The following is a 15,439-nucleotide window of genomic DNA, read 5'->3' on the forward strand; positions in this document are numbered from 1 at the left end:
ACTCCAGATGGTGATTACAGCCATGAAATTAAAAGATGCTTATTCCTTGGAAGGAAAGTTATGACCAACCTAGACAGCATATCAAGGCTATGGTTTTTCCAGTGGTCATGTATGGATGTGAGAGTTGGACTGTGAAGAAAGCTGAGTGCTGAAGAATTGATACTTTTGAATTGTGGTGTTGGAGAAGACTCTTGAGAGTCTCTTGGATTGCAAGGAGATCCAACCAGTCCATCCTAAAGGAGATCAGTCCTGGGTGTTCACTGGAAGGACGGTGTTGAACCTGAAACTCCAATACTTTGGCCACCTGATGTGAAGAGTTGACTCATTGGAAAAGACCATGATGCTGGCAAAGATTGAGGGCAGGAGGAGAAGGGGACAACAGAGGATGAGATGGTTGGATGGCATCACTGGCTCAATGGACATAGGTTTGGGTGTACTCCAGCAGTTGGTGATAGACAGGGACGACTGGCGTGCTGCGGTTCATGGGGTTGCAGAGAGTCAGACATGACTGAGAGACTGAACTGAACTGAATATTATAATATATTCTTAAGATACATAAATTAAGGAATTTTGTAAAGGAGAATATAAATATGATAGAACTTTAAAAAGATATTCTGTCTCAGAATGGTAGAAATAAATGAAGCAGAGAGGAAAAAAGAAAAAAGAATTAAAAGAAATGAAGGCAACCTCAGAGACCTCTGGGACAATGTGAAATGCCCCAACATTTGAATCATAGGAGTCCCAGAAGAAGAAGACAAAAAGAAAGGCCATGAGAAAATACTCAAGGAGATAATAGTTGAAAACTTCCCTAAAATGGGGAAGGAAATAGTCACTGCTGTTGCTGCTGCTAAGTCACTTCAGTCGTGTCTGACTCTGTGCAACCCCACAGACGACAGTCCACCAGGCTCCCCCGTCCCTGGGATTCTCCAGGCAAGAATACTGGAGTGGGTTGCCATTTCCTTCTCCAATGCATGAAAGTGAAAAGTGAAAGTGAAGTCGCTCAGTTGTGTCCGACTTTCCAGACCCCATGGACTGCAGCCTACCAGGCTCCTCCGTCCATGGGAGTTTCCAGGCAAGAGTACTGGAGTGGGGTACCATTGCCTTCTCCGGGAAATAGTCACACAAGTCCAAGAAACCCAGAGAGTCCCAAACAGGATAAACCCAAGGTGAAACACCCCAAGACACATATTAATCAAATTAACAAAGATCAAACACAAAGAACAAATATTAAAAGCAGCAAGGGAAAAACAACAAATAACACACAAGGGGATTCCCATAAGGATAATAGCTGATCTTTCAATAGAAACTCTTCAGGCCAGAAGGGAATGGCAGGACATACTTAAAGTGATGAAAGAGAAAAACCTACAACCCAGATTGCTGTACCCAGCAAGGATCTCATTCAGATATGAAGGAGAATTCAAAAGCTTTACAGACAAGCAAAAGCTGAGAGAATTCAGTACCACCAAACCAGCTCTTCAACAAGTGCTAAAGGATCTTCTCTAGACAGGAAACACAGAAAGGGTATATAAACACGAACCCAAAACAACAAAGTAAATGCCAACGGGACTGTACTTATCAATAATTAACTGAAATGTAAATAGGTTGAATACCCCAACCAAAAGACAAAGACTGGCTGAATGGATACAAAAATAAGACCCCCTAAATATGCTGTCTACAAGAGACCCACCTCAAAACAAGGGACACATACAGACTGAAAGTGAAGGGCTGGTAAAGATATTTCACACAAATGGAGACCAAAAAAAAAGCAGGAGTACCAATACTCATATCAGATAAAATAGACTTTGAAATAAAGGCTGTGAAAAAAGACAGTGAAGTACACTACATAATGATCAAAGGATCAATCCGAGGAGAAGATATAACAATTATAAATATATATGCACCCAACATACGAGCACCGCAATATGTAAGGCAAATGCTAACTAGTATGAAAAGGGAAATTAACAATAACACAATAATAATGGGAGACTTTAATACCCCACTCACACCTATGGATAGATCAACTAAACAGAAATTAACCAGGAAACCACAAACTTTAAATGACACAATGGACCAGATAGACCTAATTGATATCTATAGGACATTTCACCCCAAAACAATTTCACCTTTTTCTCAAGTGCACACGGAACCTTCTCCAGGATAGATCACATCCTGGGCCATAAATCTAACCTTGGTAAATTCAAAAAAATTGAAATCATTCCAATCATCTTTTCTGACCACAATTCGGTAAGATTAGATCTCAATTACAGGAAAAAAAAAAAAAACTATTAAAAATTTCAACATATGGAGGCTAAATAACACACTTCTGAATAACCAACAAATCATAGAAGAAATCAAAAAAGAAATCAAAATATGCATAGAAATGAATGAAAATGAAAACACAACCCAAAACCTATGGGACACTGTAAAAGCAGTGCTAAGGGGAAGGTTCATAGCAATACAGGCTTACCTCCAGAAACAAGAAAAAAGTCAAATAAATAACTCTACACCTAAAGCAACTAGAAAAGGAAGAAATGAAGAACCCCAGGGTTAGTAGAAGAAAAGAAATCTTAAAAATTAGGGCAGAAATAAATGCAAAAGAAACAAAAGAGACCATAGCAAAAATCAACAAAGCTAAAAGCTGGTTCTTTGAGAAGATATATAAAATTGACAAACCATTAGCCCGACTCATCAAGAAACAAAGGGAGAAGAATCAAATCAACAAAATTAGAAATGAAATTGGAGAAGTCACAACAGACAACACAGAAATACAAAGGATCATAAGAGATTACTATCAGAATCTATATGCCAATAAAATGGACAACTTGGAAGAAATGGACAGATTCTTAGAAAAGTATAACTTTCCAAAACTGAACCAGGAAGAAATAGAAGATCTTAACAGACCCATCACAAGCACAGAAATCGAAACTGTAATCAGAAATCTTCCAGCAAACAAAAGCCCAGGACCAGATGGCTTCACAGCTGAATTCTACCAAAAATTTAGAGAAGAGCTAACACCTATCTTACTCAAACTCTTCCAGAAAATTGCAGAAGAAGGTAAACTTCCAAACTCATTCTATGAGGCCACCATCACCCTGATACTAAAAACCAGACAAAGATGCCACAAAAAAAGGAAACTACAGGCCAATATCACTGATGAACATAGATGCAAAAATCCTTAACAAAATTCTAGCAAACAGAACCCAACAACATATTAAAAAGATCATACATCATGACCAAGTGGGCTTTATCCCGGGAAAGCGAGGATTCTTTAATATCCGCAAATCAACAATGTAATACACCACATTGACAAATTGAAAGATAAAAACCATATGATTATCTCAATAGATGCAGAGAAAGCCTTTGACAAAATTCAACATCCGTTTATGATAAAAAGTCTCCAGAAAGCAGGACTAGAAGGAACATACCCCAACATAATAAAAGCTATCTATGACAAACCCACAGCAAACATTATCTTCAATGGTGAAAAATTGAAAGAATTTCCCCTAAAGTCAGGAACAAGGCAAGGGTGCCCACTCTCACTACTACTATTCAACATAGTTTTGAAAGTTTTAGCCACAGCAATCAGAGCAGAAAAAGAAATAAAAGGAATCCAAATTGGAAAAGAAGAAGTAAAACTCTCACTGTTTGCAGATGACATGATCCTCTACATAGAAAACCCTAAAGACTCCACCAGAAAATTACTAGAGCTAATCAATGAATATAGTAAAGTTGCAGGATATAAAAATAACACACAGAAATCCCCTGCATATACACTAACAATGAGAAAACAGAAAGAGAAATTAAGGAAACAATTCCATTCACCACTGCAACAAAAAGAATAAAATACTAAGGAATATATCTTCCTAAAGAAACAAAAGACCTTTATATAGAAAACTATAAAACACTGATGAAAGAAATCAAGGAGGACACAAATAGATGGAGAAATATACCATGTTCATGGATTGGAAGAATCAATACAGTGAAAATGAGTATACTACCCAAAGCAATCTATAGATTCAATGCAATCCCTATCAAGCTACCAAGGGTATTATTCACAGAACTAGAACAAATAATTTCACAATTTGTATGGAAATACAAAAAACCTCAAATACCCAAAGCAATCTTGAGAAAGAAAAATGGAACAGGAGGAATCAACCTGCCTGACTTCAGGCTATACTACAAAGCCACAGTCAGCAAGACAGTCTGGTAATGACACAAAGACAGAAATATAGTTCAATGGAACAAAATAGAAAGCCCAGAGATAAATCCACGCACCTATGGACACCTTATCTTTGACAAAGGAGGCAAGAATATACAAGGGAGAAAACAATCTCTTCAACAAGTGGTGCTGGGAAAACTGGTCAACCACTTGTAAAAGAATGAAACTAGAACACTTTCTAACACCATACACAAAAATAAACTCAAAATGGATTAAAGATCTAACTGTAAGACCAGAAACTATAAAACTCCTAGAGGAAAACATAGGCAAAACACTCTCCGACATAAATCACAGCAGGATCCTCTATGACCCACCTCCCAGAGTAATGGAAATAAAAGCAAAAATAAACAAATGGGACCTAATTAAACTTAAAAGCTTTTGCACAATGAAAAAAACTATAAGCAAAGTGAAAAGACAGCCTTCAGAATGGGAGAAAATAATAGCAAATGAAGCAACTGACAAAGAATTAATCTCAAAAATATACAAGCAACTCCTGCAGCTCAATTCCAGAAAAATAAACAACCCAATCAAAAAATGGGCCAAAGAACTAAACAGACATTTCTCCAAAGAAGACATACAGATGGCTAACAAACACATGAAAAGATGCTCAACATCACTCATTATCAGAGAATGCAAATCAAAACCACAATGAGGTACCATCTCACTCTGGTCAGAATGGCTGCTATCCAAAAATCTACAGACAATAAATGCTGGAGAGGGTGTGGAGAAAAGGGAACCCTCTTACTCTGTAGGTGGGAATGCAAACTAGTACAGCCACTGTGGAGAACAATGTGGAGATGCCTTAAAAAACTGGAAATAGAACTGCCATATGACCCAGCAATCCCACTGCTGGGCATACACACCAAGGAAACCAGAATTGAAAGAGACACATGTACCCCAATGTTCATTGCAGCACTGTTTATAATAGCCAGGACATGGAAGCAACCTAGATATCCATCAGCAGATGAATGGATAAGAAAGCTGTGGTACATATACACAGTGGAATATTACTCAGCCATTAAAAAGAATACATTTGAATCCGTTCTAATGAGGTGGATGAAACTGGAGCCTATAATACAGAGTGAAGTAAGCCAGAAAGAAAAACACCAATACTGTATACTAATGCATATATATGGAATTTAGAAAGATGGTAATGATAACCCTATATGCAAAACAACAAAAGAGACACAGATGTATAGAACAGTCTTTTGGACTCTGTGAGAGAAGGCGAGGGTGGGATGATTTGAGAGAATAGCATTGAAACATGTATATTATCATATATGAAACAGATCACCAGTCCAGGTTCGATGCATGAGACAGGGTGCTCAGGGCTCGTGCACTGGGATGACCCAGAGAGATGGGATGAGGAGGGATGTGGGAGGGGGGTTCAGGATGGGGAACACATGTAAACCCATGGCTGATTCATATCAATGTATGGCAAAAACCACTACAATATTGTAAAGTAATTAGCCTCCAACTAAAACAAATAAATTAAAAAAAAAGATATTCTATCTCATTAAAAACAATGATATGTTTTTGTCCTGTGATACAATGGAATATTTTTATACTTTCTTGTTTCCTTTTTCATCAATATTTCTCTGAACTGCCTGAAACTTTATGATATCTATTCTTTTACATAATGGTAAAACTGAATATAGCCAAACATAAGATTACTTTTGACTTGCAGCTCTGTTCCTCTGCCTGCATAGTACTAATTCTTGCTATTGTTGGTACAAAATGAGTGTTTGAGCAAAGAAGAGTTAGGATTTTTAATTATTAGTGCAGCAGGTTTTTAAAATTGTAGGAATTTACTTCCAGTTCTCCCAAATGTCTACCAATTTTGTATATACAGACTTACTTTGGTAAATCAACTGTTTGTCAGTCAGGTCCTTTGCATCTGTAAATTCAATTCAGTTCAGTCGCTCAGTTGTGTCCGACTCTGCAACCCCATGGACTGCAGCATGCACACCAGGCTTCCCTGTTCATCACCAACTCCCAGAGCTTACTCAAGCTCATGTCCATAGAGTCCGTGATGCCATCCAACCGTCTCATTCTCTGTCATCCCCTTCTCCTCCTTCCTTCAATCTTTCCCAGAATCAGGGTCTTTTCCAGTGAGTTGGTTCTTCGAATCAGGTGGCCAAAGTACTGGAGTTTCAGCTTCAGCATCATTCCTTCCAATGAATATTCAGGACTGATTTCCTTTGCGATGGACTGATTGGATCTCCTTGCAGTCTAAGGGACTCTCAAGAGTCTTCTCCAACACCACAGTTCAAAAGTATCAATTCTTTGGTGCTCAGCTTTCTTTATAGTCCAACTCTCACATCCGTGCTGCTGCTGCGGCTAAGTCGCTTCAGTCGTGTCCGACTCTGTGCAGCCCCACAGACGGCAGCCCACCAGGCTCCCCCGTCCCTGGGATTCTCCAGGCAAGAACACTGGAGTGGGTTGCCATTTCCTTCTCCAATACATGAAAGTGAAAAGTGAAAGTGAAGTCGCTCAGTCGTGTCCGACTCTTAGCGACCCATGGACTGCAGCCTACCAGGCTCCTCTGTCCATGGGATTTGCCAGGCAAGAGTACTGGAATGGGTTGCCATTGCCCTCCCCCTCACATCCATACATGTAAATTAACCATCTCCATATCTAAAATGCCCATTGTTCTTAAAACACTCTGAAGCACATTGTATGTCATCAAAAGTTAGATCTCTCTTCCGCAGGGAAAATGGTTTTAAAGCATAGAAGTAATTTGAACTTGTGAAGTTGAAGTTAGATTCCAAATGAATTTACAGTTTAGTGAAGAAATTCAGAAAATTCTGTTTAATTTGGTTATGTTTTCTTTTTTAAAAAAATATTTTTGGCTGAGGTAGGTCTTCAGGATTTTCTCTAGTTGTGGCAGGGCGCAGGCTACTCTCTAGTTGTGGCGCACAGGCTTCTCATTGCGGTGGCTTCTCTTGTTGCAGAGCACGGGCCCTATGACACATGAGCTTGAGTAGTTGTCTCACAGGGCTCTAGAGCACAGGCTCAGTAGTTGTGGCACATGGGCTCAGTTGCTGCACAGCACGTGGGATCTTCCCAAATCAGGGACTGAATCAGTGTCTTCTGCATTGGCAGGCAGATTCTTTACCACTGAGGCCCTGCTTTTTCCTAAGGATTTTTTTTTTTTTTAATGTCTGAAACAGTCTTATTTCTAACAAATTGGTTTTTTATTTATTGAAGTTTTGTCACAACATGCATATAATATTGAATAATTCAGGTTCAGTTGGTTCATCCTTTTCTAGACTCCTTTGGGCCTCTTCAATGATTATTAGACAGTTTTGGATAACCAGCATGTTAATTTGTTTCACTGTAATTCTTCTCTATCGTATAAATTTACATATTTGGGGGGTAGTCAATACATATACTGGAGAAGGCAATGGCACCCCACTCCAGTACTCTTGCCTAGAAAATCCCATGGACAGAGGAACTTGGTAAGCTGCAATCCATGGGGTCTCTAAGAGTTGGACATGACTGAGCTACTTCACTTTCACTTTTCACTTTCATGCATTGGAGAAGGAAATGGCAACCCACTCCAGTGTTCTTGCCTGGAGAATCCCAGGGACGGGGGAGCCTGGTGGGCTGCCATCTATGGGATCACACAGAGTCAGACACGACTGAATCGACTTAGCAGCAGCAGCAGCAGCAATACATATATATTTGATATATGTATTCAAAATACACATATTCTCAAGTTTCCATATTGGCACAGGTCTGTTTTGGAGCTTTCTATCCTGTTCAGTTGGTATCTTTGTCTATCCCTACACCAATAACAAATCTTAATAACTGTAGTAGTATAATAAGTCATAGTACATTACAGGTCAAGTCACCTCCACTTTGTTTTTCTTCATTAAAATTGCCTTGGATCTTCTTGGACCTTTTTGTTTAATATTTTTTATAATTACTCCTTCGGCTCCTATGAAGCAAACCTCTTAAGATTTTGATTGAAATTATATTGAATTGATGAGATTAAGTTTTTGGAGAATAGACATCTCTATTACATTGAGGCTTCCTCTTAATGAGATATAGTATATCTCTCCATTATTTAGGTCATCTTTGATTCCTTTCAATGATGTTTTGTCATTTTTTTCATGAAATGTTTATATATCTTTTGTAAATTTAATTCTAGTTGTATTATTTTTTGTTGCTATAAGTTTAAAAAAAGCTTTTACATTTACTGTTTCTCATGCATAGAAATGAAATTGATTTATATAAATTCCTATTTAGAATTTTGCAGGATGATTTTATTAATTCTAGTAATTTGTCTCCAGATTTTCTTGGACTTTCTATAGACAATCATATTTCCAGTGATTTAATGACATTTTTGTTTCTCCATTTTTAGTCTTTTGGTTTGTTCTTTACTGTGCTTGACAGGAGCTCTAATACACTGCTGAAGATAAATGGTGATAGGAAGCAGCATTGTCTCATTCCTGATTTTGTAGGGAATCACTGTAATGTTTTACTGTGAAATATGATGCTTGCTCTAGGTTTTTGGTAGATATCCTTTTATAAATTCTTTATCAGATGATTTCTCCATATATATTCAAATGAACATACCCTTTAATATAGTTATATAGTGAGTTACATCAATAGATATTCTAAAGTTAACCTATATTTACATTTCTGAAATAAACCCAACTCGACCATAATTTATACAGAACTGAATTAATTTCTTAATATTTTGATTAGAATTTGTGAATCTATTTATGTAAATGAGCATCTGTACTTTTCCTATCTTGTACTGTTGTCTATTTTTTGGTATCATGGTTAAACTAACTCTGATTTTTTTTTTGCCTTTTTTCCAGTTTGCCCTTTTTTGGATTTTTAAACTACTTTAGTTTTTGTCTACTATTTAGAAGTTAGGTACTTTACTTCATTCAGTGGCTGTCCTTAAATTTTAATCTACATAATAAACTTAATAATACTAATCTCTTAAACAACACAAGGACTTTAAAATCCCTTTTAACTACTTAACTGTATTCATTACTTTACCATTTTACTTTTTTACATGGTTCTTTTTTTTAGTGTTCTATTTCAGTCTTATTTAATCTGCAAATTATTAGTTGTTTATAGACAATGACTGTTTACCATTTACATATTTATCATTTTTTGTTTATCCTGCCTTTTTGCAGCCTAGATGTGTTTTCCACCTCCTCCCTGAATTGTATCCTTTAAATATTAAATTCCTTAATGAAAGTTTATCTACTGTTGGTAAATTCCATTCTTGGTGGTCTGAGAGTGTCTTTATGCAAAAATTATGGCAAAATAAAAGTTTGGCTAATTATGGAATTCTAGGTTAATAGTTCATTTTTCTCAGCCCTTTGAAAATATTACACTAATGCCTTCAGGCTTCAGGATTAGTTTTCTATTACTGCCATAACAAATTAGCACAACTTCAGGGATTTAAAAGAGCACAACTATACTGCTTCATAGTTCTATAGGTCAGAAGTCATGTGTAGGACTCACTGGGCTAAAATCAAATGTTAGCAGGCTTCACTCCTTTCTGGAAGCTTTTGAGTCCATTTCCTTGTTCACTCCAGGTACTGACAGAATTCAGTTCCATGCAGTTAAAGGATTAAGAGCTCAGTTTCCTTGCTGGTTGTCAGTTAGAGGCCACCCTTAGCTCCTAGAAGCTTCTCACTGGTCCTTGCACATGGTCCCCTACATCTCTGAACAAGCACAGGGCATCAAACTCTTCTCATGCTGCCATCACTTAGGTGATTAGATTAGGCCCAGCTGGAGAATCCTGGGAACTTTTCCCATCTGAAGGGTAACTTTAATCACATCTGCAAAATGACTTTTGCCATGTAAGGTAATAAATTCACAGATTCAGGAGGTTAAGGTGTGGACATGTTTGCAAGGGCAGAGGGAGGATGTTATACTGCCTACAATAAGAAATATGTTGTCGGTCTAATTGTCGTTCGTTTGTAGGTGACTTGAATGACTGTCCTCTCTGCCTGCTTTTAAGTTCAGCTTTTTGGTGGCCTACAGTTTCAATATGTTTCTTGGTATGAATTTTGTTTTTTTCCTTATCCTTGTGAACACTGCCTGTTCTCCATCATGTTTTGAAATCTCTGTTAAACATAAGCTCGATCTTTCAGATCAGTCCTCTCACCCTTGGCTCTGTATCACAGCCTCATGCATAGACCTGTGAACACATCAGCCCTCATGTCTAAGCTCCATTCCTGAAAACAGTCACCCCATGACCATTCTTGATGTAGGCTGTGGAACAGTCCACCCTTGGAAGGAAATACCTGAGAAAGAGGCCCAATCAGGCCCTGGAAACAGACTTTAAATATTTAGCCAGGAAATTAGAATTTCCAGGTACCTAGTAGGTGGCTTAGAAGTGAGGTGTGCAGGTCCCAAATGGATACATTCTCTTGACCCCATGTATTCCTCACCTTGTGGAGATAGGCATGGCCAGATGGAGGTCAGAGTGAAATCCTCTCAAACTGGAAGTCCATGGTGGGATGCCTCTTGCCCCAAATTCAAGGACAGTACCATATGAGATGATAGATATGCTTCTTTCAAGATGAAGAATGCTGGTTAACATAGATGAGGAAGAAGAAGTATTCTAGATAAGAGGTTGAGGATAGGAGGGTCAGGAAAGTCTGGAAGTGTAGAGAAATATTGATCTCAGAATAGGAAAGAGACACCTGCTGAGATTAGCTGGCTACTACATGGCAGAAATCTGAAGTCAAGTATGAGCGCAGTCAGTAGATTCAGGCTTTTTAAGAACTCTGCACAAGATACTCTTCCGACTCTGCTCCCAGTGTGCTCTATCCTTAATTTACCTAACTTAAAAATTCTTCAGGTCTCAACTTAAGTTTCATTTTCTTTCAGAAGGACTTCCTCCCAACCCCAGATTCATATATCCCTCTCCTCCTCAAATTTTTCCAAAGAATTTGTAATTCCTCTTTGTTATACCAAGTCACACTTGTTAAGCTGTCCATAGCTGCCTTTATGATTATTTAGGTTGGAAGCTTTAGGAAGACATTTGTCTTGTCCAGCACCTGGAAAGTGAAACACATCTAGTGACCAAGATTTATTGGATGAATTAATAATTTTGCCTCATGGTGCTTGCATGGCATTGGTTGAAAAAGCTCTACTGATCCAAAAAGGGGATCAGTAGAATATCAGCCTTCTGGTATCCTTCCACTCCAAATAATTTCATTTTACACATAATTTTCAGAGCCAGTTACTTTAATAAAGGTGTTTATTTTGATATCCAAAGCACTTTGTAAGATTTTCTGGAAAATCTGAAATCATCTTGCTGTCTTAATATGTTACACTATTATCATTTTACAAAATAAAAGGATTTGGATTATATACTGGAAAATGTCTTCATTACATATAAAGCATATTTGCTGTTACCTACAGTAAAGAAGATGAAAAGACAACTTGAAGGAGAGGGAATAGTCCTGAAAGTGTTTTAGTTGGTATCTATCCACCCCAACCCCAAGAGACAGAGACAAAGATGAAGGCACTAAGATGCTGGTTTGTAGCTGAGCCTTCAATCACCCAGTCAGCCCATAAAGACAACCCATTTGACATATTCAAACCATTCTTTGAGTCACCGATGGTTATTATTTGATTAGTTCCTCCAAAGCAAGGTCTTATTTGTTGTTAAAATAATGTAGAGGTTAATCAACAGAGCTGCCACTTGAGAATATCCCGTAAGACTGCTGTGGAGAGAGCATCATTTGTCCTGAGTAACCCTGTACATGATCCTGGATGCAAGTCCACAAATACTGGGGCACAGCCTGTGTGTTACTAAAAATGACAAAGGTTTCAGGGCTGGAAACATTGTCAACCACACTGTCATAGCTATCTATGGCTCCAGGATGCGATGGTGGGGGAACAATATTTAACTGACTACCCTGGCAGAAGAAGCCTGTGAGTACTTCAGCTTCAAACACACAGATCAGCTTATCTGTGGCAGATGTTTTCTTGATCCTGTGTGCTATGTTTTTGAGGTTCTTGGTGAAGTATATTCCAGCTCCATATTTTTGGTCTGATAAGAGAAAAAATATTTAAAGATTATTATGATCTGACAAACTGTATTGCCTATTTGGGTACTAATATGTATTCACTCCCTAGTCCTCCAAATACTCACCAGTTCCTGATCTCAAGTCCCTGTGTCTGAAGCAAAGACACCCAAAGTTTTGTTCAGTGGTGGCAAATTATCACTAATAGGGCTTCTCCCCTGGCTCATTGATAAAGAATCCTCCTGCCAATGCAGGAGATATGGGTTTGACCCCTGATCAGGGAAGATCCCCACATGCCACAGAGCAACTAAGCCTGTGTGTCACAACTGTGAGCCTATGCTCTGGAGCTGGGAGCCGCAAATACTGAAGCCCACACACCCTAGAGCCTGTGCTCCTGAGAAGCCACCGTGATGAGAAGCCTGCGCACTGCAACTAGAGAATAGCCCCTGCTTGCTGCAACTAGAGAAAAGCCTGTGCAGCAGCAAAGACCCAGGGCAGCTTTCCTGGTATCCCTGAAATCATGCCATGTAATCATTCACCTGCCCCATTAGTTCTGGCCCTCGAGACACACCCACAGTGAGGAACAGAAACATCTCTAGATCTGCAGCTTGCAGTCACTTTACTGTGTATGAGCAAGTGTCCTAGAGTTTGGATACAATGCCAGGGGCTAAAACCCTGCCTGTCTGTTAGAGAAGATGGCTGAATATTAGAGAAAAAAAAATATCAGGTTTACTGGGCCTCAGACACAGTCAGAGCCTGACCCCATCACATCCCAACCCCACAGCTTGACTTCCGACCAAGCCCTGAGGCAGTTACTGAATGAACTGGCACTGAAGCTGAAGCTCCAATACTTTGGCTATCGATTGCGAAGAGCCAACTCATTGGAAAAGACCCTGATGATGGGAAACATTAAAGGCAAAAGGAGAAAGGGGCAGGAAAGGATGAGATGGTTAGATAGCATCACTGACTCAGTGGACATGAATTTGAGCAAACCCTGGAGATAGTGGAGGACAGGGAATCCTGGCATGCTGCAGTCCATGGGGTTGCAAAGAGTCGGACATGACTGAGCAACTGAACAACAAGCGTGGTTTATCTAGCAGAGGACACTTCTTTCAGGCACCTGCAGTTAAGCATTCTCACCAGACACATAGGCACAAGTCACATTATGAGTAGTATCTCCCCACTGAATCTACTGTCTGATTTGCCTCAAGGTAGTGGCTGTTAAGCTAAAGGCTAGGGAGACGAGCACAGAGGCCAGTAGGTAAAAGACTGGTATCTTGAGGCTTAAAGACTAGATGGAGGCAGGATCTTTGGCTGGATTAAAAAGAACAAACTTGGCCAGAAACAAACAGGCCTCATGCTGCTTAGTTTTTAAAGGAGCTGTATGGCTGAAAAAAAAACCCTACAAGTCCAGCTATCAGTAGCCTGGGAGCATTCTAGACCCCTGGGGCAAGCCCTGGTAAGCAGTGCACCTAGAAGTGACCAAAGGCAGCATACAAAATGAAGATTTCCCCGGAGTGCAAACAAGGGTCTTACTTCACTCCCCGAATAGAATTCTTACTCTTCCAGTTCAGCAGCATGTGGTTAGTGGTACAGACCAGTGACTTGTGTGTTTTCCTTCTTCCCTTTAGAAATGGGGAGTTCTTATCGCAATTTTCCTGCTCGCTCTCACATCATTATACAATGAGTGTATTAGGACAATTGCTTTGCCTCCAAGCTTTAAGAGAAGACTGCCTGAACTTGAGACTGAGGAAACAAGATGAGTGTCTGGGACTGTCTTCCTTGGGAGAATGGTGTGTGTCTTTGCTGTTTGGAGAAGAAATATATATAGATATTGGGTAGGCAACTAGCAGTACCTGTCACAGAACTGAAAAGAAGGTACTTGCTGGATTTGGAAAATAGGAGGATCTTGATGTTTTTAGAGTAGTTTAAGTTAAAATAGAAGGAGCAGTGGTGGAGTGCAGAAAAGCCAGTTACAATGGGTTTAGAAGGAAATGGGAGTCATGAATTTTTAAGACTTTGCCAATGAAAGGACCATACTGATTATCACTTTCCTGGTTATACTCAAAAACTTCTTGGTGGGGATTCATTTATCAGTTTGTATTCCTAGGTGAAAAATTGTTCATATTCAATTTTTACCCTAGGTATTGCTTATGTTTTCTGTGGGGCAAAGAGAAGATGATTCCCAGACCCTATGCTTTCCAGAAATCAAGACTTGGAGTAGGCTCTACAACAAGGATCATGCTACATATTTGAAAGGTAAAGATCAAGAGCTACATCTTTAATAGACCAGGCAAAACCAAGCTGCATTGCCAGGTATCCTCTGTGATGGCTACAAAAACTTCTTACCTTCATCTGGAGAGATTTAAAGTGGAAAATACAGAGGTAAAATATGCAATATTTTTGTATAACTGAGACATAGAAGCTACTATACATAGGACTCCCATAACTGGGAAGGAACTTAAAATATTCATTTCACCTGCCAGATGATGCCTAATTCATTCCCTAGCAGCTACAGGAAATGAAAAGGATGGAAGAGAAAAGACCAACTTTATTAAATTCAGAAAAATGCTCTTTTAATTAAGGAGGAAGATGGTTTGGTACCGTTGATAATTTTTTGTCAAGATAAGAGAAGAAAAAAAAGCTCCAAGGTGCTCTCTGTAGAGAGGCCACAAACACAGAAAGGGGAAAAACAGTGAACTGTAGTTCTTACTGCAAACACTTTCATCAAAATAAAACGCACCAGCCACGAAATACATAAAAGATAAATTTTAAATATTACCCTTTCCAAATGACTTTACCACTAAATCCCAGGTGTAAATGACGCCCTCACTGAAGCAACAATGCTATTAGTGGTGAGTCACCTGCTGATGTCTGCTCACCAACTCCCACATACAGTAAGCCAACTATGAGGGGCTGACACCTACCGCAGGGCATGGAGTACACTCGGTGAAAGCCGACTCTGCATACCATTTTGCAGAACTGATGTGGGACTTGCTGAAACAACCTGTAGCTCACAGGTTTTCCAGAGGGTCTCCCTTCCATCATTTTCTTCCTTTCTTGGAAGGCAGCCATGAGAAGCACATTGTCTATCTTCTCTACCTACAGCCCAAGGAAATGAAAAACTGAAAAAGATGCTGGAGAAATGCTACTTAAATTGCCTGATACTGTGTTTATTTATTTATTTATGTGTTTATTACTTTGC

General features: G+C 39.1%; 1 protein-coding gene across 8 annotated transcripts in view; it reads right to left on the minus strand.

Annotated features, from left to right (window-relative positions):
- Positions 1 to 11,431: 11,431 nt before the first annotated feature.
- Positions 11,432 to 15,439, minus strand: part of PARP9 (poly(ADP-ribose) polymerase family member 9) — a 29,860-nt gene continuing 25,852 nt past the window's right edge. For 7 of the 8 annotated variants that reach the window (XM_024978758.2, XM_005201395.4, XM_024978737.2 and 4 more), the window contains 2 exons: positions 15,162 to 15,336; positions 11,445 to 12,260 (listed from right to left, as the gene is read on the minus strand). In XM_024978758.2, the coding sequence (XP_024834526.1) occupies positions 11,890 to 12,260; positions 15,162 to 15,336 (546 nt within the window). In that variant the 3' untranslated portion in view covers positions 11,445 to 11,889. Of the gene's footprint in view, positions 12,261 to 15,161; positions 15,337 to 15,439 lie in introns of all 8 variants that reach the window. The other variant, NM_001076828.1, reaches the window with a different exon arrangement.

This window comes from Bos taurus, chromosome 1, assembly GCF_002263795.3.
Source record: "Bos taurus isolate L1 Dominette 01449 registration number 42190680 breed Hereford chromosome 1, ARS-UCD2.0, whole genome shotgun sequence".
Classification (NCBI taxonomy): Eukaryota; Metazoa; Chordata; class Mammalia; order Artiodactyla; family Bovidae; genus Bos; species Bos taurus.